At 34.1% G+C, this 20,255-nt stretch overlaps 4 protein-coding genes across 9 annotated transcripts; 1 reads left to right on the top strand and 3 right to left on the bottom strand.

The window, feature by feature from the left end:
• The first annotated feature begins 986 nt into the window (after positions 1 to 986).
• Positions 987 to 3,033, top strand: LOC136232864 (small ribosomal subunit protein uS5w-like). Its single transcript, XM_066022314.1, has 2 exons — positions 987 to 1,757; positions 2,678 to 3,033. Exons 1-2 carry the CDS (start codon positions 1,107 to 1,109, stop codon positions 2,831 to 2,833), a joined length of 807 nt encoding a protein of 268 aa, XP_065878386.1. The 5' UTR covers positions 987 to 1,106; the 3' UTR covers positions 2,834 to 3,033.
• Positions 3,034 to 5,354: 2,321 nt separating this feature from the next.
• On the bottom strand, positions 5,355 to 9,100 carry LOC136232632 (F-box protein At3g07870-like). Of its 5 annotated transcripts, none has more exons than XM_066021886.1 (8): positions 8,948 to 9,100; positions 8,795 to 8,875; positions 8,317 to 8,394; positions 8,132 to 8,230; positions 7,995 to 8,045; positions 7,841 to 7,897; positions 7,587 to 7,628; positions 5,355 to 6,782 (listed from the first exon to the last, which is right to left on the bottom strand). In XM_066021886.1, exon 8 carries the CDS (start codon positions 6,725 to 6,727, stop codon positions 5,489 to 5,491), a length of 1,239 nt encoding a protein of 412 aa, XP_065877958.1. In that variant the 5' UTR covers positions 6,728 to 6,782; positions 7,587 to 7,628; positions 7,841 to 7,897; positions 7,995 to 8,045; positions 8,132 to 8,230; positions 8,317 to 8,394; positions 8,795 to 8,875; positions 8,948 to 9,100; the 3' UTR covers positions 5,355 to 5,488. The 5 variants fall into 5 exon arrangements, with proteins under 5 accessions (XP_065877958.1, XP_065877954.1, XP_065877956.1 ...); XM_066021882.1 differs by having other exon boundaries at positions 5,355 to 6,754; XM_066021884.1 differs by having other exon boundaries at positions 5,355 to 6,754; positions 8,836 to 8,875.
• A 937-nt stretch (positions 9,101 to 10,037) lies between these two features.
• Positions 10,038 to 13,729, bottom strand: LOC136233622 (inositol hexakisphosphate and diphosphoinositol-pentakisphosphate kinase VIP2-like). Its single transcript, XM_066023350.1, has 4 exons — positions 13,608 to 13,729; positions 12,416 to 12,622; positions 11,498 to 11,597; positions 10,038 to 10,436 (listed from the first exon to the last, which is right to left on the bottom strand). The coding sequence occupies exons 1-4, from the start codon at positions 13,727 to 13,729 to the stop codon at positions 10,431 to 10,433; spliced, it is 435 nt and encodes a 144-aa protein (XP_065879422.1). The 3' UTR covers positions 10,038 to 10,430.
• Positions 13,730 to 15,004: 1,275 nt separating this feature from the next.
• On the bottom strand, positions 15,005 to 18,863 carry LOC136233455 (inositol hexakisphosphate and diphosphoinositol-pentakisphosphate kinase VIP2-like). Of its 2 annotated transcripts, none has more exons than XM_066023118.1 (5): positions 18,790 to 18,863; positions 18,087 to 18,187; positions 17,476 to 17,568; positions 15,797 to 15,871; positions 15,005 to 15,149 (listed from the first exon to the last, which is right to left on the bottom strand). In XM_066023118.1, exons 2-5 carry the CDS (start codon positions 18,111 to 18,113, stop codon positions 15,060 to 15,062), a joined length of 285 nt encoding a protein of 94 aa, XP_065879190.1. In that variant the 5' UTR covers positions 18,114 to 18,187; positions 18,790 to 18,863; the 3' UTR covers positions 15,005 to 15,059. The 2 variants fall into 2 exon arrangements, with proteins under 2 accessions (XP_065879190.1, XP_065879189.1); XM_066023117.1 differs by having other exon boundaries at positions 18,087 to 18,180.
• Between the last annotated feature and the right edge of the window lie 1,392 nt (positions 18,864 to 20,255).

Genomic DNA, 20,255 nt, shown 5'->3' with positions numbered 1-20,255 from the left:
TAGTTTCATCATTATTCTTAACTTTAAATTATTTCTATTTTAAAAAACAATTGCAATGTTTGATTCTAAAACTTGTTTTTTAGAGTATTGGATAGATATAAATAGTTTACCAAATCACGATTAATATGTAACTTACCCTTAATTAAGTATTTAATGAAATTACTAAATCTACTTTGTGGGCATTTTAATAAAAATAATGGGCTAGATTATAGTAAAAAGAAAAGGGTAATTTATATAGAAAGTAAGATTTGAAAAGCTATTTACAACTATATCAAGTATAATTTAAATAAATTATTGTTTTTCATATATTTTAAGGAGTAGGTCTTATAAATTAGAGATTTAAATATATTTTTTAGGGTTTAGCATTTCTGAATTGAGGTATAAAATAAATTATGATATAAAAGTATACTTCATTTATGATATAAAATAAATAATGATATATTGAGAATTAAATTTTGTAATATAATATAATTATAATTATATAATTAGATATGATTTTGGGTCAAATACATGAATATCATAATTAAGTACAAAATTACAATTAAATCATATCACCAAACTTAATTCTTAATATGTAATTATTCTATATATATTATGATCTTACACTATAGTTTAAAAATTTCAGGCTCCAATTCATAAATCATAAACCCTAAAAAATATATTATAAACTTCTAATTTATAAATTCTAATCCTTAAAATATATTAAAAATACTGATTTTACTAATTTAATTTAAGAAAAAATTATTACTTGACATAGTTGTAAATAGTTATTAAAATATGAATTTTTATGTAATTTTCCCTATGATTTTCATATAAAAAGCCCAAAAAGAGAAGAATTATGGGCTCATATGTATTGGGCTATTGAATTTCTAAACCCAATTTATAAATCTGAATATCTTTATACCCTTACTGAAATCCCAATTTCCAGCCCAAATATATATAAAAAGGGAAAAGGAAAAGAAAATGAAAATAAAACCCTAAACAGTGCTGATTTCTGATTTGCATATATAAATAAAACCCTAGCCGTCTGTCTGCACTTTTCAGTGCTCTCTCTTAGGTAATTCGGATAGCGCTCTCCCTTGTCGCTTAGAACTTCAGGTACAATCATGGCGGAAAGAGGAGGGGAAAGAGGAGCTTTTCGTCGCGGGTTTGGCGGTGATCGTCGCGGAGACCGTGGAGGCAGAGGCCGCCGTCGTGCGCGCCGTGATGAAGAGGAGAAGTGGGTTCCTGTCACCAAACTAGGTCGTTTAGTGAAAGAAGGCAAGATCAGAAGTCTTGAGCAAATATACTTGCATTCCCTTCCGATTAAGGAACACCAGATCATCGACACTCTCGTCGGTCCATCTCTCAAGGACGAAGTCATGAAAATCACGCCTGTACAGAAGCAGACTCGTGCCGGGCAGAGAACTCGGTTCAAGGCCTTTGTTGTTGTCGGTGACAATAATGGCCATGTCGGATTGGGAGTCAAGTGCTCCAAGGAGGTTGCTACCGCCATTCGTGGCGCCATCATTTTGGCAAAGCTGTCAGTTATCCCTGTGAGGAGAGGTTATTGGGGTAACAAGATCGGTAAGCCCCACACAGTGCCGTGCAAGGTCACCGGCAAGTGTGGTTCCGTCACAGTGAGAATGGTTCCGGCTCCTCGTGGTGCTGGTATCGTCGCTGCTCGTGTCCCCAAGAAGGTTCTTCAATTTGCTGGAATTGATGATGTCTTCACCTCCTCCAGGGGATCCACCAAGACTCTTGGCAATTTCGTTAAGGTCCGTTGATATTTTTTCTCCGTGCTTCTAATTACTTATATTTGATGATGAAATATAGCTTATTTGGATTATTATCATTTAGATATAACATATTGGCAACATCTTAATTGATTATTGCTTGATTTGCTTCGATATTATATTGTCTTGTTAATCTATAGCATTAGGGTGTGCTTGGATGAAGGTATCACAAGGTTCATTAAGGGGAGGGGAGTGGAGGTTATTTAGAGAACCTCTGGATCCCACCAATTTGGTGGGACTGAAATTGAGGTTATTTCAAGGTTTTTGAACCTTCATTTAACCCTCATGTAATCTTCATTTAAACTTAAACTCTTTTCCAAGCAAGGTTAGGAAAATAATTTCCCTTTAATGAACCTCCTCTAACCCCAAAACAAGCAGACCCTTACTCGAATGTTCGTTTTTATATTGCTTGCGATTACTAATATCTCGTAATTTAGGCGTCTTGCCTGAAATATGGCTAATTTCTTATTTTGAATTTGGAAGTTGTATAACATTAGTTTGCATTACAAAGATTAAAATTTTATGGTCAGATTGAGTAGCTGTCAATGTGTCTGCTAGGCTTCTGATTGATTGTGGTTCATAGTCTTGATTTGCAGTAGTTGATGTCTCTTTGATATATTCTTCTGCAGCACCCTGTTTCTACTTGATTGGTAAAAAATTGCTAAGAGCTCCGAAGTTGATTATTGAAATTTCTTTCATTCTTGGTTGATGATAATGAAATTAACGAGTATTTCTATATTGGCAGCATAAAGAACCTGTTATGAACTGTTTGTGATGGTGTAGCTATATGATTCTTGCTTACATAATGATTGAAAATTTGGATATGACATTTGTGTCAATTGCTTTCATTTAAAATGGGGTTAATGGTTAATTGCATTGTTTATCTGTTTGATTAAATGCAGGCCACTTTTGACTGCTTGCTTAAAACCTATGGTTTCTTGACTCCTGACTTTTGGAGGGAAACCCGCTTTACCAAGTCCCCATTCCAGGAATACACTGATCTATTGGGAAAACCCACAAAAGTCTTGATTGAAGATGTGGAGAGGGTTGATGCTTGATGTAACCTGAGTTTTTTTTTTAAGATGAGGAGAATATAGGTTTCAACTTTTGTTTTTAATTACTTTGAGACTATAAAGAAGCATCTAATAGCTTGTAATCATTTTTTTTTTTTTTTTTTGCTGTTTCTAAGTTATTTTGGAGATTTTTCAGTAATAACTTTTTGTTCAGTTTGGAATTGGACTTGTTTCCTTTTAGGTTATTCAGCTCTTTTGCTTTTTATCAAAATATCCAAAACAGAGACCCAAATTTTTTGCTTACTTTGGATTAAATTTTTTAAATCCAAGTAGTCCATATGGCTGAATGTTAATTGGTTAGTTAAAGTTTCAATTTTTCTATACTATTGTTGTGGAGTGCCTTGGCGCAACTGTAAACGTTGTTGTCGTGTGACCGAGAGGTCATGGGTTTGAGTCTTAGGAGCGGTCGGCCTCTTACCAAAATATTGGCAGGGGAAGGCTTGCCCCAGTACACCCTTACGGTGGGATCCCTCCTCGGACCCTCGCTTAAGCGGGGACGCGTAATGCACCGGACCGCCCTTTATTGTTGTGGAGAGTTATATGCAATAATGATATTGCAAGACTATAAATATGTACGGGATTATTTGGATTTGGCTTTGTTAGCAACTTCGCGTATTTGCAAATATCAAATAGCTAATTCTCCAATAAGTATTAGGTACCTTTAGTCTCATTTTCCTTGAATATGTTCATTTTTTAAAGAATACTGTATTTCTATTTTCCTTAATGAGAATTATTTCTATTAATTTATTGCAGACGTATTTAGTGATATAATTACAGATTTATTTACTCTATGGATTTAAATCCATGTGTTCACTATATATATATATATATAGAAATTTTTCACATGCACCTTAAAGCTATATATATATTAGCTTTAAATTGTTCGCCATGTATCTAATTACTAATGAATAGAATAGTACAATTAGTGAGTTGTTTATGGTAATGCATTTAAGCCTGGTTTGGAATGTTGTAGTGGGAGTTGATTCTCATTGCAATGGAGGTTTATGTATGGTTAACTATATTGGTTTTGTTGTGTTTGATTTATAAATAAATTAATTAATTTTTATTTATAAATTTATGTAATGAGCGTTGTGAAAAAATATGCATGAATTTCTATCTCATGTATTTTTTATTATTAATAATTAGGTCTTTTGAATTTGTCCAAAAAATTTGATTGGTTCCCTGAACTTTTAGATTGTCTTGGTAGTCTTTTTTAACTTCTATAAAATGTCCTACGCGTTTAAAAAAAAGTAAAATGATCAAAATTAGAGTATGCGGTTCTGATATTAGATTAAGACAAGTTTTATAATTGAACAAGTAGGAATTTTTATTTTTAATCTATTTTGTGAATTATGTAATAAAATTCCAAGACGTATGTAATACATCTTCTACATGCAGTTTACTTTTTTGCAACCGAATGAATAATTGATTACATTTTACATTTTTTCCACGCAGTTTTTTTTTTTGCAATAAAATGATTAATTGATTACATGTTATGTAAGTTGATGGGATTAAATGAATATTATATTTAAATTGAGGGGCTATCAGAATATTTTGAAAGTTTAAAGGACAAATGATATATTAAGCCTAATAATTATTATTTATATTTAATAAATAAATAAGAATTAAAAAAAAAATAAAAATACAGATGAAAATAAAAAAGAATGTGAATATAAAAATGTAAAAAAAATATGAAAATTATGGAAAAAAAACCAGAAAAAAACACTATAAAAAAGTAATGGAAAAATAAGAAAAAATTGTAAAATTGGAATAAATAAAGAAATGTGAATAGAAATACAAAAGCGAAAACTTAAAATATGAGAAATGAGAAAGACATGAAACATAAAAAGATGAGAAATGCGAAATACGAAAACACGAAAAAATGTGGAAAATAGAAAAGCGTAATAAACGCGGAAAGAACACGGAAAACGGAAAATAAGAAAAATACGAAAAAATACAAAAAACTTGAAAAACATAAAAAATGGGAAAAACATGAAAAATATGGTTTTTTTTTGCATTTTCTCCTTTTTCATGTATTTAACATTTTTTTCTCGTTTTTCGTATTTTCTTGTTTTTATTGTTCTCCCCTTTTTTTGAAATTTTACTATTTTTTCCCTTTCCTCACTTTTACCATTTTTTCGTGTTTTTTCCGTTTTGCACATTTTTGTAATTTTTTGCATATTTTTCTTGTTTTTCGTGTATTACGGTTTTGCACTGTTTTATTGTTTTTTCGCTATTCACGTTTTTCCATTTTTTCCATTTGTTGCAATTTTACTGTTTTTCGCATGTTTTCCTTATTTTTCGCAATTTGTGTTTTCCGCCTGCTTGAGGGAAGAGATTTTAGGTTTAATTTTTACTACATACATTAAAGTGAGGAATCTTAACCCGTGATGTGAATATATGAGAATTGTCAAATAAAAACTTTATATCACCACAAAATTGAAAGATGAACGCTCTCATTCATTAAATAAACCAGGATATATTGATTCACCAAAAAAACTAAAAATACAAAATGTACCTCCCAGTTGTTTATATGTAATTTAAAAAAGCGTACAGTAAATATGTAATATATTCAACCACATCCAAATGTAATTTTGGAGAAATAAGGTACTGAAAAACTGATTAAATAAAAGCATTGATTTAGGATTGACCCATTCCAAATACTGAGTTGATAGAAACGAGGCTGCCCAAGTGAGCAAATGCTTGGAATTCAAGTGGAAGTTCCTGATAATGAACATCCTTGTATTCTCCACTCTTTGGGTTGTAAGAAACTATGCATCTTGAATAATATATAAATAATATCTCCCCATCCTTTAAGCCACATAAAACTCTAAATTTTCTTCCTTGGCATCCATTAATCTTTCTTCTAACAGGAGGAGCCATGTTCATTCTCAATCCCTGAGGCACATAATTCCCAATCACCAATTCCTTGCTCCATGAAGACTTCACATTATATTCCTTCATCATCCACACCTCATTTGACCCATCATTACACTGGACAATAGCTGAAAGGCAACCTCTCAATGTCACTAGATGATAATTGGTTCGGTTAGAAGAACTCACATAGCTCGGCTGAGGTACAACTTCGAATCGCTCTGTTTCTAAGTCGAACGAAACAATTTCTCTGTAGCTCACATCTTCATCTACATGGGTAAATGTTAGCCAATGAAGTTTCCCATTCACTGATGCCTCTGAAGTTGGACCTGTAAGATCATACCCTATTTTACCAATATTTCTCCATGTAGGAACATTGTTAAATGTGAGCACAAAAGCCTCAGGGGAACCACCAACAAGATCAAAGTTCCCCTGTTTATAATAGATTATTTCAATCACCTTGTATTCCTCTGTTTTTGGATGGAATCCAAACCCGAAAACCATCCTGCATTTGTTTGACAATGAAGACTCACCAATTGTGGGCAACTCCTTGTACTCAATGGTGAAGGGATTGTATATGCAGAGTGGGTCGTCATAAAAGTAGCTGTTCAAACATACCAATCCATTACAAGAACCTACCACTTCGAATTCCGGCAATACCTGTTGAAATGGGTTCTTGAGCGTCTTCGCAATGCTTGCCTCTGGATTCCCTACCTCTACAAGTTGAAGCTTGCTTTTCGGCCAGTCGGAAAAGATTAAGAGGCACAGGCTGTTCTCAGCTGCCTTGGTCAGGTGCAGTTTTGTAAGTGATGGATCCTTTATTGACGTATGCCAAAGTCGAGAGACAAGCTTGGAATCTAGAAGAGAGAAAATGGATTGTCTTGAAAGTATATCAAAGTAGACTTCCCGAGGAAGTCTCTCCAGCCAGGTGATGATCGGTTGAGCATCTGATAAGGATTTGATGGACAGGTCTCTGGTGCTTTCTTCTTCATCCTTTGATGCCATAAATGGATCACAGAAGGGGAGATTGTTCTTACCAATCAATGAGGTTCTGATAAGTCTTCATGTTTTGTCCATCATATAGAAAATGATTGAATAAAAGAACATATAAAGAAAGGTTTGGTTTCCATTACGGCAGGCTAATATTGACACTTAGGAATAATGATTGGCACAATATATTATGACTATAACATCACAAAAGCCTTAAAAACACTATCCAATCTATTTATGCTTTTATGTGCATTTCATACATTCTCTTCAAACACAGATAATGGGTTAATTTGGCACTTCAGCTTAGCTTGTAGGATCAATTTACTTCAAGATGAACTTTAGGTATTAATGTAGTCCACAACTTGGTATTTTTCGTCAAGCTAGCTAAGAAGTAACACGTGTCAGCATATCGTTTATGATGTTTTTGACATGCATATGCTGACAAAATTTTGTTCACAGATCCATTAATTGAACCTAGTACACATGACCGCCAAGGCAACCTCTTTTTCTGTGTCAAATTAATATGTTAAAGGTTTCATTTAACAAATAAAAAAGTAATTATTCAGATGATGGAATCAATTTGCTGTGTAAGTGGATAAAAAAGTAATTATTCAGAAGATGATGGAATCAATTTGCTCATTCACCGTTAGATATAGGCTTATTAGAATAAGGTGGAGATTCAAAGCATCCTGAGGTTTAGATTTAATAAGCCTATATTTAACGGTGAATGAGCAAATTCACATGCTCATTAAGGTGCATGTGATCAAGACCGTAGAGAGATATTGATAAGTATATTTACATTAGTTTTAAGTATTTTACATATCAATGGAAGTAGTTCTATCACATTATGCATGAAGAAATATACTTTTTATACCTGGAAATTAAAACCGCCAGTCACCCCATCAACATTCAGTACCTGCAGATGCTATTTAATCTTCAGACCCATAACAGAGATTATAATTCATTGACACTTGCGCATTAACTCAGATAAGGTTGCTCATTTCACAGTTATGCAGTCAATATGACAGTTGGAATTATTGAATCCAAGCTGCACATATTCTCCTCCTAACCTAACCACTCAAAACAAGGAATAGAAGCCAAAAGGTCTTAGATTATTAAGGACAGTACCTCTCCGGCAAAGAAAAGCTGTGATCTTTTCTTGCTTTCCATTGTGTTCAAAGAAATCTTCATGGAAAAAAAAGTACAAGTCAACTTATATTTCCAACAAATATGGGGAGAGAGAGAGAGAGAGAGAGAGAGAGAGAGGATAAGGGTTGTGAACCTCAGACAAGGGTACGCCTCCTGCATTGACGAATTCATCTTTAAATTGCCCCTACAAGGAACAAATGCACTACCATCTAAGGAAAGTGTGACAGAATGCAACAAACACAACTTGGAATTCATAGTTGCGGAATTTACCTTTCCTTCTACATCAAATGTACAATTTTTCAAAGTATGGGCAATTGAACTGATGGAGTTGTTTGATATGGAAGCCCACAAAATATCTCCATTTACACTCTGAATATCATTAAAAAACAAGTAAATGACTTGCTAATCATGATGATCAGTTGGCATATTGTAATTTGCTTGAAACAGCCAATGACCTGGCGATCCAATATGAATTTCCAAAATCTCTTTGCAAGGCCAAATTCTGAAGGAGATGAATTTACTACTTTTTACTTCTGCAAACAAGCACATAGGATGTTACAACTAAAAGTAAAGTTATCCGATTTACCTACATTCCTAATGAAAATTGAAATACATCCTGTAATTAATTTGTAAGGACATCTGGAAGTGCTTAAGCCAGTAGATAACTAGACAGTAGGCAAAATAAATTTTGTTTTGCTCAGTTGTATATACTGGTGGTATATGCATTTGCATCAATAACCTAACTTTAATGATAAGATGACTATCTATGTATGTCAACTTTGATGGAGTGACTGGTTTTCTAAAGATTATCTAGACATCATAATATTTTCCCCACAACTTCATTGTATGGTGCCCAAGATTATGTCACTTTGAAACTTGTTTTTATTCAAGGAACCAAGAACCGTTATAGCAAAACAATATATCAAACATCACCGCGAATCTATTCTTGTGTAGACAGAGGATTGATTTTATGCCTTCTATGTGCAGATCAGGTAAAATCCACTACAAGCATGCCTGCATCAAAAGCCAGTAAAGTTGTTCAGAGAAGGTAAGAGAAATATGATAGAATCAAAATTTTCACAATACCTTTATAAACAGAAGCGAAGAGATCACGAGCACCCCAAGCAGACAGCCTGAGAATGACTGGCCCACTGAGTCCCCAGTGTGTAACTACCATAGGTCCAACCTGAATCACATATGCTCCATTCAGATTTACATCTTAATGCAGATAAGCCATAACGAAAAATGAAAGACTTTAAGTTGAGGCTGAATAGTGGAGTTGGGTGGTAATGCTCGTTGGTGGCAGCCGAAGCCTTGTTTGTTGCATCAGGCCTTATTGGATGGGCTGTGCCAATCTACTTTGAATTAGCCTTGGATCCATCTAGAGTGAGGCCCTAATGGGTATGGGCTCAAATGCTATTATGTATTTCAAATCTTAAATTAATGAGAAATAATCAGTTTCATCTATCTTAATTTTTATATTCTGTAGTTTTTCTTACTGTTTTTTTTATAGTAAATAATATCTATTGTCAGGAATTTTCACATGCACCTTAACGAGAGCAAGTGAATTTGGCCATTCACCGTTGGATGTAGGGTGATTAAAATCTTAAGGTTTAGATTTAATCAGCCTCAGTTTTGATCACATGCACCTTAATGACCGTGTAGGATTTGGTTTAAGAAGAACAAGACTATGACCTAACTACAATTGAAAGTTATCAGTTTCCCAATAGAATACCGTTGAAATTAAAAGTAACTGCATTCCTTTGTTACAAGATAGTGACGAAAAGAACCACATAGATCTAATAGGTTTAGCAACCAACCTATAGTCCAAGCGACTTAGATATTAAAAAATAAAATAAAATAAATAAAAAACCAATGTCAGTATTATTATTATATTACAACAACAACAACAAAGCCTTAGTCCCGAAATGATTCGGGATCGGCTAACATAAACCATCATATAAAACCGTGAAATCAAGTCGTGTCAGCGACACAAATTCTCTCCCTCCACTCTTTCCTATCCACTACCATATTTTCCTCAATCCCCAATACACTCATATCACTCTCAATCATCCTCCTCCAAGTTTGCTTAGGTCTTCCCCTACCCCTCACCACTACATCTCTTTGCCACTTTTCAGTCCTCCTAACCGGCGCATCAAGCGCTTTTCGTCTTACATGGCCAAACCACCTTAGTCGGTTTTCCCTCATTTTATTTTCAATAGATGTAACCCCTACTTTTGTCCTAATTATTTCATTACTCACCCAATCCTTTCTCGTATGACCACACATCCATCTCAACATACGCATCTCCGCCACCGACATCTTATGAGTGTGACAGTGTTTCACTGCCCAACACTCCGTACCATAACAACAAAGCCTTAGTCCCGGCTAACATGAACCATCATAATAAAACCGTGAAATCAAGTCATGTCTGCAACACAATATTACAGAAAAAAATTGAAAAAAAATTCCAGGGGAAAACAAAAGGTTGGCCTCTTCAAGTAATGCTTTAACTTGACGAAGCTTTTCAGCATGCTCAATGTCTTCAGCCTCACTATCACTTTCTCGATCAGGTCTGCATAATGTAAGAAGTCAGTCCTATGCTATATTAAATTCCTCACTAATTTTGAAAAATGACAGAGAAACTAGATGTGATGTTTCCTATTTTAATTGACAATCATATAGATCGATGCAAAAGGTAGATGTGGCATACCACTTTTGGTGCTTCCAGGTAATGTAGCAGAAACAGAAATGAAAAAGGATAGTGGGAAATCATATTTCTAAAATATAGGAAACATAAACATGGGGAACATATTTAAACAATAAACATATGGAGGGTACATCTATAAGATTATAAGGATGTATTTTGCAGAGTTTTATTAACTTGGAAGAAAATTACATTGAACTGGGTATAGTTATAAAATTACATTCATATTACCCATCCAATACCTTTTGCCATAATCATAACTTTAGAAAAATAAACAAGTTAAGGGACTGGTAAATGTGTCTGTTCTAGAAGTGCATTTTTATTTTAGGAAGTTTCCAAACTTTTTAACTTACAAAAACGTGATCCAATAAGTTTCATAAAAGTTTTTCTAAGGATTCAAAATCTAAGTTCCATACTTCATAGCTTTCAGGGAAGTATGATACTGTACAGACCACAAAACTTTCAAGCATTCCAAATTTGATTCCTATTTATTTATAATCATAAGTTTATGAATAGAAAATTTCCAAATGATGGATGGCCTAAAAGCAGGAAACAGTATCATTCCAAATGCATGATGTTGATACAAGGTAAGCAGACAAATAATTTCATTGCATCAATCACTTGGGAAAGAAAATGTTGATTATAATCATATCAGAAATGGGAAATTAGTGACCTTTTGTAGACTTGCATTGTAAAGGCAGCTAAAATACACTTCGTAAAATAGCCATGGCAACATAGGTAAGTATTCAAATTTTAAATGTTAGGAGTGATACCTTGAACGAGGTACAAGAATCCGTGTTGCATCTAACAGATCTTATAGCTGAACAACACTTTTAAGTTTTGTTTAGAGAGATCCAAACCTAACTGAGACTTCTAAGAGTAATTAAAATAAAACAGAATCAGAAAAATGGAAGTAGAAATTCAATCACCTCAGATCTAGGGCGGCCCCCATTATACTTTAACATTAAGTTCGGCAGCTTTTCTTCTGTAACCTTCAACTTTACCTTCTGTTTGGGAGTTCTATCACCACTGCACCCAGAAAACTTTTGTAAGAAGGGAGAAAAGTGGATTTTGCACACATAATGTTTGGAAGAAATTAATCCCATGGTTTTGTGGAATTTTGAAATTAATTTCCTTTTGAAACTCAAGGACTCTCATTTTACGCTGCCTCAATTCAATAAAATTCAAAATACTTGGAACATATTCAATCAAAATTTGATGGAATTTAAAAATCAATTTGAAATTGTTACATAGCAATCAATTAAACACAAATATCTTCATTGATTTAGCATTGAAAACTTTTTCCTCTTTCTCATGGTTTCTGTTTGTTAAAGTGCACAAAAAATTATGTGAAGGAACATAGAAGCTAATTTTTCACTTGTTCCTAACTTGATATTAATTCAATTCATGGACTTTGTGCATGTGTATATACTGGTGAGGCGGGTGAGTGTATGCATGGGTAAATCATCTGCAAGTAAATGCTATATATGATTCATTTTTTAAAAATCAATTTGAAATTGTTACATGGCAATCAATTAAACAAAACATCTTCATTGATTTACCATTGCAAACTTTTTCCTCTTTCTCATGGTCTCTGTTTGTTAAAGTGCACAGAAAATTCCGTGAAGGATCATAGAAGCTAATTTTTCACTTGTTCCTAACTTGATTTTCATTCAATTCATGGACTTTGTGCATGCATATATGTTGGTGAGGTGGGTGGGTGGGTGCATGGGTTAATCACCTACAAGTAATGCTATACATGATTCATTTGAATGAAACAAATTCCTTTTTATTAGATCTCTAATAGAGCTATCTATTGAAATGATAAGGGCATTTCTATAACATACTGATGCATAATAGTAATCACACAACGTAGCTCCTCAGCCTGCCCAAATGTTCCAATAATTCCACTTCCTTGACGAGTTAGTCCTTCTGAAGGCTGGACTGGTTCATTAACTTTCCATGGTAGAGTGGGTGGAATATCATATGAAAGATGAGGAGCTTTGGCATCTATGAACATCTTCCTCAACACACAAGCAACATCATCATAATATCTGCATAAAACAAAATAACCCACAAGTGAAAAAAAAACTAAAGGTTGTAGCACAGTTATAGACAAAAAATAAACAAGCCTCAACCTCAAACAATCATTTGGCAAATATAAAACAAATACGCCAAACAAAATTACAAAAAGCAATCATGAAATCGATGACATAATGAACAAGTAGATGAGAAATACATAAATACATTTCATTATTATGATTGGATGGTTTCAACCAAAGACCATTCTTTATTTTTAACCATCCAAGCCTTATGGCAATACTTTCTTTAACATTGCATCCAGTAGCATGAATTCATATCCTGAGAATCGGTAGATTAAAAGTTATCAGAAGTTGATAGGTGTTAATATATATTATGTAAAAGAAGCACAATATTGCCTTATATTTCAAAATGAAGTTCTCATAAATTAAATTTGATTCCCCTCCTTACTGTTTCTCCAGCTATTTTCAGCCAGCAATCATAAGCAGTATTCCCCTCCTTCATGTTTCTCTATAGTCTTGATAATGAAGGATTACAAGTACATATATTTGTACACAATAGGAAAGCTATACAAGGTAAGTCTATCAATCACATCAATGCTGATTTCTTATAATTGAGCTACTGTCATAGAAGGTTGATTTCCTATAATTAAGCTACTGTTATGGAAGCTAAGCTGTACAATCTGTAACAAAGGGTATCGTTGATACTCTCCATCCTTGGGGCGGTATCTTGTCTCTGCAAATGTTACCTTCCTTAAAGATACTCCATTTTTTCGCCCTACATCATCTTCCCCGCCTTCACCTTCTGATACTCTTGATGAATTTTTGATATATACTGTCACTGAATAGGTAGTCTCTCCTCCTCCTTCTCGACCTTTTGTTCGTCCTTTTGACGGGTGCGGCTTGCGAGTGAGGCACTCGCTCCAAGTCCAGACATAAGTATTCCCTTGCTACTTCAGCCCCGGATCCTGCACCCCTGCTGATCCGAGCCTTGACCTACCTATAGCTCTCCGAAAAGGTACCCGCACTTGTACTTATCCAGTTTGCCTTATCACCTTCTTCCAAATCCTTTGTAGCTTCTTTAAATTCAGTTGTTGTCCCCTCATCCGATTCTGAAGCCATGGCTCACCCTGGTTGGCAAGAAGCAATGAAGGCAATAGAACATAATCACACATTGGGTTTGGCCAGACAAAACCAATGAAGCTGTTACGGGGACACGTATGGAACATAGCTGGGAAGTATCCCTTTTTTCCTTTTTCTTTTTAATTAGGGGACACGTCGGGGATACGTCGGGGATACTTTAGGGGTTTTGTTAAAAAAACTTTGGAATTATGGGTTTTTCTTTTAAAAAAACTCAGAAAGTATAAGGATTACAATTAAATTAACCTCAATACACAATGTTTATGTATATAAAGGCACAAAAGGAACAAATTCCCAAATTGATTTCGTCTTCTCTCTTCTGTCTAAATCAAAAATCTCCTGGTTTTAGTCTTCTTTCTCTTCTGTCATGTCCAACTTCGCCTTCTTCAATTTGGTCGACTAAGACTTTGAATTATTAGTTAACATTATAGATGTTATTTGCGGTTTTATAATGACTTATGAGTATTTTTGTGGTTTTATAATGACTTTATGAATGTGATTTGTGATTTATATATTTATATGATTTGTAGTTATCTGTTGTATCCCAGCTGTACCCGTATCTCATATTTTTTTTTTAAATGTTGTTTGGCGTACCTGTATCGATGCTTCATAGTGAATTAGCCATCTATATTGCAAACAACCATGCGTCTAATGAAAGAACTAAGCATATAGAGGTTGACTGTTATTTTAAGTGACAAAAGCAAGAAGATGACATGATCTCTACTCCACATGTCAGAACAAGGAGTCAACTAGCAGATGTGTTCACCAAAGGTTTACCAAGAACACGGATCAACTATATTTGTACCAAGTTGGGAATGATCAATATCTATGCTCCAGCTTAGGGGAGAATGTTACAGATTGTACAACTTACCTTCCATAACAGTAGCTTAATTATAGGAAATCAACCTTCCATAACAGTAGCTCAATTATAAGAAATCAACATTGATGTGATTGATAGACTTACCTTGTATAGCTTTCCTATTGTGTACAAATATGTGCACTTGTAATCCTTTATTATCAAGAATATAGAGAATATGATTATTCCCTTCTCTCTCTTTCTCTGTCACATGTACTAACCCCAACAACCTAGGTGGAAGATACAATTACATGTACTAACCCCAACAACCTAGGTGGAAGCTACAATAAAGTACTAAGATTCTAGTCACAGTGATAGAAACGTTGGCACCTGAAATTTTTATTCATTCCTTTTGGAGAAAACATTCAATATGCTACCTTCTTTCCGTAATGAGTATTCAATTACTTTTAGCAAGTCATAAATTTACCCTCCCTGACAATGAGATGAAAGAAAGTATTACTTGTAGAAATTTTTCACAAAACTCCATCCATTCACATCACACACATATGACCTCCCTTCACAACGCAAGAGATCAAACCCACAAACCTGCAAGCAAATGGGTTGAAAATAATAACTGTTAATTTGAAAAAATAATAGTGCAGTGATAAACTAGACAAATCATGTAAAAATTAGTTTAACTTGTCATACAACCTGTTCAAACATTTGTTAAGAAAAAGTTAAATTTAGCAAGCTGCCACTATCTCACATCAAACCATAAAAAATATCAACCATATACTATCAATTTAAACAACTTCTGGTCAACTAACAGAAGTTTATGTGGAAAGCCAAAGGTACTGCCAACAATAAGAACTGAAGTGGCTACTTTTCATATTTGATCCATGTATCAAATTCTGTTCCAGAACCAGAAGTACAATAGCAAGGGAAATGTAGAATTTAATACAACATGAGCTCATTGTTCTGATAAACTTAATAAACTTAAAAGTAACACTGTTCGGTATAAAATTTAATTATTCTTTTGACATTTGTTATAATCACTAAGGCACAAGCAGTTCAAAACTTGAGCAACACTTTGCACATATTGACAGTATCACAGAATGAAATATAGAAACAAAAACAATATGGATATTTTAAGCAAAAAAAAAAAAAAACCCAGCAAAATTCAAATAATTAGAACAAAAATTTGATAAAAATGAAAAGTACTGCTTATTTCTTTCCAGATTTAATTGACATACCCCTTGCCTAAATGCAATGCAAACCTCTCTTGCCATTTGCTTCTTGTTAGGTGTCAGCAACACAGGATACCTCACCTGCCATGCAAAGTAGAACTCCTATGGTTCAAGCATATTCAAACTGGACTAAAAATAGCAACAATAAATTCAACATGGCCAGAATCATTCTTGACAATTGTCATATACTTCTACTAAAAAAGAATTGGCTTTCAGAGGCCTAATATCACCAATGTGATTCATTTTCTTTTTACCTAAAATGTGAAATGCTAGAGGCAAATCAAATCCACTTCATCAGATTCAATAAGTCATTAACCATTGCCCTATCCAAATGCTAGCTAGATTGCATTATTAATTGGAAAAAGTACACTGATTAACCCATTGACCAGTTAGTTAAATCAATTTACAACTATAGATGTAATGACTTAAAGATATTTAAGCAAACAGAAAATGTAAGACTATTGCAGTTTTTGATTTGAAGGTTATTGATAAGTCAGTTCTATTCTAGAGTACTCCGAAAAATTCTCAAGAGTTATTGGAGTAAGTATTGGCTTTAGCTTCATTTAATGTATACTAAATAACACATAATAAAACCATGTAGAATAGGGACATTTATTGCTCCTGACATGGATAGAAGTAGATAGGTGGGATTTAACTACAAACTCTAAATCATCTCCCACTATTTCCTGTGTTTCTAAAGCCTAATCTTCCAAATCTGTAGAGTCTATTACCGGAACAAGCAAGCGTTTAACACTCATACATCAACTCAAGTATATTTTAAGTTCTGAATATGTTCAATCCACTAACTGCAGTTAATGGAGTTCATAGAATTAAGGGACATCACAACTGCCAATAAGTGTCCCCATTGCAGACAGCTCTCTGCTTAAGAGGGGTTGGGGAAGAGTCATTAATTCAAGGCAGCCTTACCCAGCTCTTTGACAAAAAACAATCATAATAATAAGAAGAAATAAATAAATTCAACTTGAAGAGGACAACCCTCCCAATGCGCCAAAGCTCAACACAACTAAATTGATAAGCAAGTTGCAAAAATAGTTTTCAGGCAATAGTATATTTTTCCTACTTAATGGAAATCCCAACAAGTGGCACCAAAGCATAACTCTTGCATTACAAGGACTTCATTAAGCATGGAATCTTGTGCAAGATATTCCATGTTCGCCAACTACATCACCTAAAATACTGCATAATTATGTTGTTTCCAATAACTGTCAGAATCCAAACAACTCTTCATAAATGAAAAGGTTTAATTACATCGGCCATGGAAAACCATCAGACATACTGATGGCAGTGGTTGAAGTATTTTGTGCTCGTTTATTTGGATTAAAGCATGAAGAACTAACCATCTAAGAGTTCATTAGTGAACCATCAGGAAATGGATAATTTTCACAAAAGCATTTAAGCATATACAACACAAAATAGGAATCCAAACATGTCCTGCTTCATGAAACAACAAAATTGTACAAGCCAAATAAACATTGACAGAATAGTAAAAAGTTATCAAACTTTGAGAAAAAAAAATTGAAATAAAACGGAGTAAAGGAGCCTAGTTCCCAGAACGCACTACTGCAGTGTTTGTCAATGTACATGTGTGTTAATCTGTAGATACATAAAAAGTACAAATACAAAGACAGAGATCTTTAGCAAACTGGACACGTTCAGGGCATTACCTCCTTACCATCAGGGTTTCTCATAACAACCCCATCAACAACAGGGGACTTCCTTGCCTCAGCATGAGCATATTCAGGGCCAACAGTATATACCTGGAATCATGTTAATGAGATGCCAATGCAATCATTTGTTAGACTTGGAAAAGTAAAGAAGCAACTAGTCAAGCACTAAAATGCATGCAAAGAATCTACAAACCACCAGCAGATATATAGATTAAAAAACAACATTAAAAACAAGAACCACAGGTTGAAAATACTTCACAGATAACAGGCTAATCTAATTGATTACTGAGACAACTATGAATTAACATAAAACCAGGAAGAAAAGGAAAAAGAAAACTACCATAACATAAACATTATAAGGACTTGCTAATCTGGTAGATGTTGCAGTAGCAACCAAATCTACATCCCCAATTTCAATTCCTTAATCGTTAATGATTCTAAATAGAATTTATAATTAGAAAAACATGGTAAACAAACTGAAAGAATTTTCTCTGACAGTAAAGAAGCTTAAACAAAGCAAGCAGACATCAATTGTATACAGTAACAGCAAACTTAAAACAATCTAAGACTAAACAAACGCACGAGAAGAAGTAAGCCAAGCATGCAACCTTGACACCTGTTCCGCTAGTTGGCATAAATTCTTCATAAATATAAGAGCCTTCACGCCTCACTCTTCTAACCTCTGGGTGGAACTCACTTGACCTGTTTCCTACGTGAAACTGAAACCCATCAGTATGTGTATATATAACACCGTATAAGCAAATTAGTAATGCAAAATGTTGAAGTAAAAACAATAGGAAGCATGTGATATGCAAAAAAATTCATGTGTTTGAACAACCATTAACAAATTCACAGTCAAGTAGAGGTTAAAAACAAGCATGCACCAGGGCTTGTACAGTAAGTCTTATGTGTTTCAGTGTATCCTTCTGTGAGTTAGATATCACTCACAAAAGTAAAATTATCTGATATTGGTGGCTGTTGCTTTTAGCATCGCACCATTTAAGTGGTGCAAAGTGCTCCATTCAACCAGCAGTTTCGAAAGATTTGGCGACTTGAAAAGTACTTATGCAGGTCATTATGGGCATTAGTGTGAGTGTATTTTGTGTGCCTGTTTTACCTACCTATGCTAAAATAATAACCATAAATCCAACAAATAAATTTCCTAAATTCTTCATTAGGACAATAGGCAGTGCTTCAAGAATGCATACCTGAATCACATAATTGCAGATCATCAGATAAAAGAAAAGTAAAGTAGCACTCTGTCACTTGCAAACAATACAAACAAAACGAATTCTTAATAGATAAGCTTACCTTCCTAAATAATTCCTTCATCCCTCCACCTGCTGAGCTGGGGTAGTATATCATGATACTATGATCATCCCCTTGATAAAAGGGCAGTGTATAAATCATTATCAGATTTGTTTAACAGAAAAACAAACTTTACTAATCTGTTCATATACTAACAAGCTCTCATTTTAAAGATAGTCTTATTAGATTAGTGGCTCTAATGGATCTCCTCATCGAAATTATAGACAGTCCATTAGAGCCTATCCATTATGAGATTCATCCTTAAACTGTCTATATCGAATCTCAGGATTCCCCGAGAAGTCTTAGATGATGGTATTCATGTGATTGACGAAATCAATGAAAGCACACGAAAGCTTAAAGCATTCTCTGCTCGATTAACTCATGGTGCTACTCATGATACTTTCATTGCTTCTCCTCCCAATGCTGGAAAAACAGGGGAGAAAGAACAAGCTGAAAGAACTCAGCATCAAGGCGAAGCAAGTCAGCAGCAACAAAAAGGAAAAGCCAAAATTGTGCATTCGGCCCAAGTCAATTACAAGAAAAAATAGCTTCACTAGGATTGACTAGGATAACTAGATTTTGCCTTTAATATCTGTATTCTTTTTGATATGAACTTTATTGTGCTGACTTTAATTCAAAACAATTACATGCATCTCGTTCATACTGACTAATCTTATGTGATGCTTACTTAAGTTTTGTGATAATTGTTAAACGCATCTTCATTAAATCAACTGTGCTAAACTGTCCACATTACTTCATGATATGTCTGCTGTGTTGATCTATAAGTTGACCTCTTTTATATGTCTTCTTAATTAAATCACTTTGAACAAAGATATACTCAGCGCTATCAACTGTGCTAAACTGTCCACATTACTTCATGATATGTCTGCTGTGTTGATCTATAAGTTGACCTCTTTTATATGTCTTCTTAATTAAATCACTTTGAACAAAGATATACTCAGCGCCCTCTGATATCTAATTCTTCCGCATAAACTGAGTTAAAAAGAATATGTTCCATGAGCTGACCTATTTCTGAAAACTGACCTTAGACGTACTTGATTAAACCTTGAAATGTTTAGAGTAAAACTAAGTCAGTAGCTCAACCCTTACGGGGGAGTAAATTGAGTAATATAAGGTCAACTATCATGGGGGAGCTCAACACTGAGTTCTTGACTGAATATTTTTGCCAACATCAAAATGGGGGAGTTTGTTGAAACACCTTTCACATGATTTTGATTTGACAAAATTATTTATGTAATTGATAAAAAATATTCTAACACATTAAATATAAATGCTTTGATTTATTTACACTAATGTGTTTGTTCAATGTTGAGTTTATTGGTCTTTAAGACATTAAGATAAAGAGTCCAAAGGCCCATAAATGAAAGTCAAGCCCAAGTCAATAGATTAAGACCTCACGGCCTAAAAGGATAAAACGCAGCCGTATCAAGTGAAACGACGACTCAGCA

The sequence above is a fragment of the Euphorbia lathyris genome, chromosome 6, assembly GCF_963576675.1.
Source record: "Euphorbia lathyris chromosome 6, ddEupLath1.1, whole genome shotgun sequence".
In the NCBI taxonomy this organism is placed as follows: Eukaryota; Viridiplantae; Streptophyta; class Magnoliopsida; order Malpighiales; family Euphorbiaceae; genus Euphorbia; species Euphorbia lathyris.
This window is presented reverse-complemented; position numbering and strand designations above follow the sequence as displayed.

Coding starts and splice junctions, on each gene's coding strand:
- LOC136233455 (XM_066023118.1), bottom strand. CDS start 18,113: ATGCCAACTAGCGGAACAGGTGTCAAG. Junction 17,569..18,086: donor CTAGCGGAACAGGTGTCAAG/GTTGCATGCTTG, acceptor ACATGATTCCAG/GTATATACTGTTGGCCCTGA. Junction 15,150..15,796: donor GCATTGCATTTAGGCAAGGG/GTATGTCAATTA, acceptor ATTTGCTTGCAG/GTTTGTGGGTTTGATCTCTT.
- LOC136232632 (XM_066021883.1), bottom strand. CDS start 7,882: ATGGAAAGCAAGAAAAGATCACAGCTTTTCTTTGCCGGAGAG. Junction 7,629..7,840: donor AGCTTTTCTTTGCCGGAGAG/GTACTGTCCTTA, acceptor TAGCATCTGCAG/GTACTGAATGTTGATGGGGT. Junction 6,755..7,586: donor CTGGCGGTTTTAATTTCCAG/GTATAAAAAGTA, acceptor TTGATTGGTAAG/AACAATCTCCCCTTCTGTGA.
- LOC136232864 (XM_066022314.1), top strand. CDS start 1,107: ATGGCGGAAAGAGGAGGGGAAAGAGGAGCTTTTCGTCGCGGGTTTGGC. Junction 1,758..2,677: donor CTCTTGGCAATTTCGTTAAG/GTCCGTTGATAT, acceptor GATTAAATGCAG/GCCACTTTTGACTGCTTGCT.
- LOC136233622 (XM_066023350.1), bottom strand. CDS start 13,729: ATGGCTTCAGAATCGGATGAGGGGACAACAACTGAATTTAAAGAAGCT. Junction 12,623..13,607: donor ACCTTTTCGGAGAGCTATAG/GTAGGTCAAGGC, acceptor TGTTTTATGCAG/ATATTATGATGATGTTGCTT. Junction 11,598..12,415: donor GTGATTACTATTATGCATCA/GTATGTTATAGA, acceptor TTCTGGGTGCAG/TGGTGATAGAACTCCCAAAC.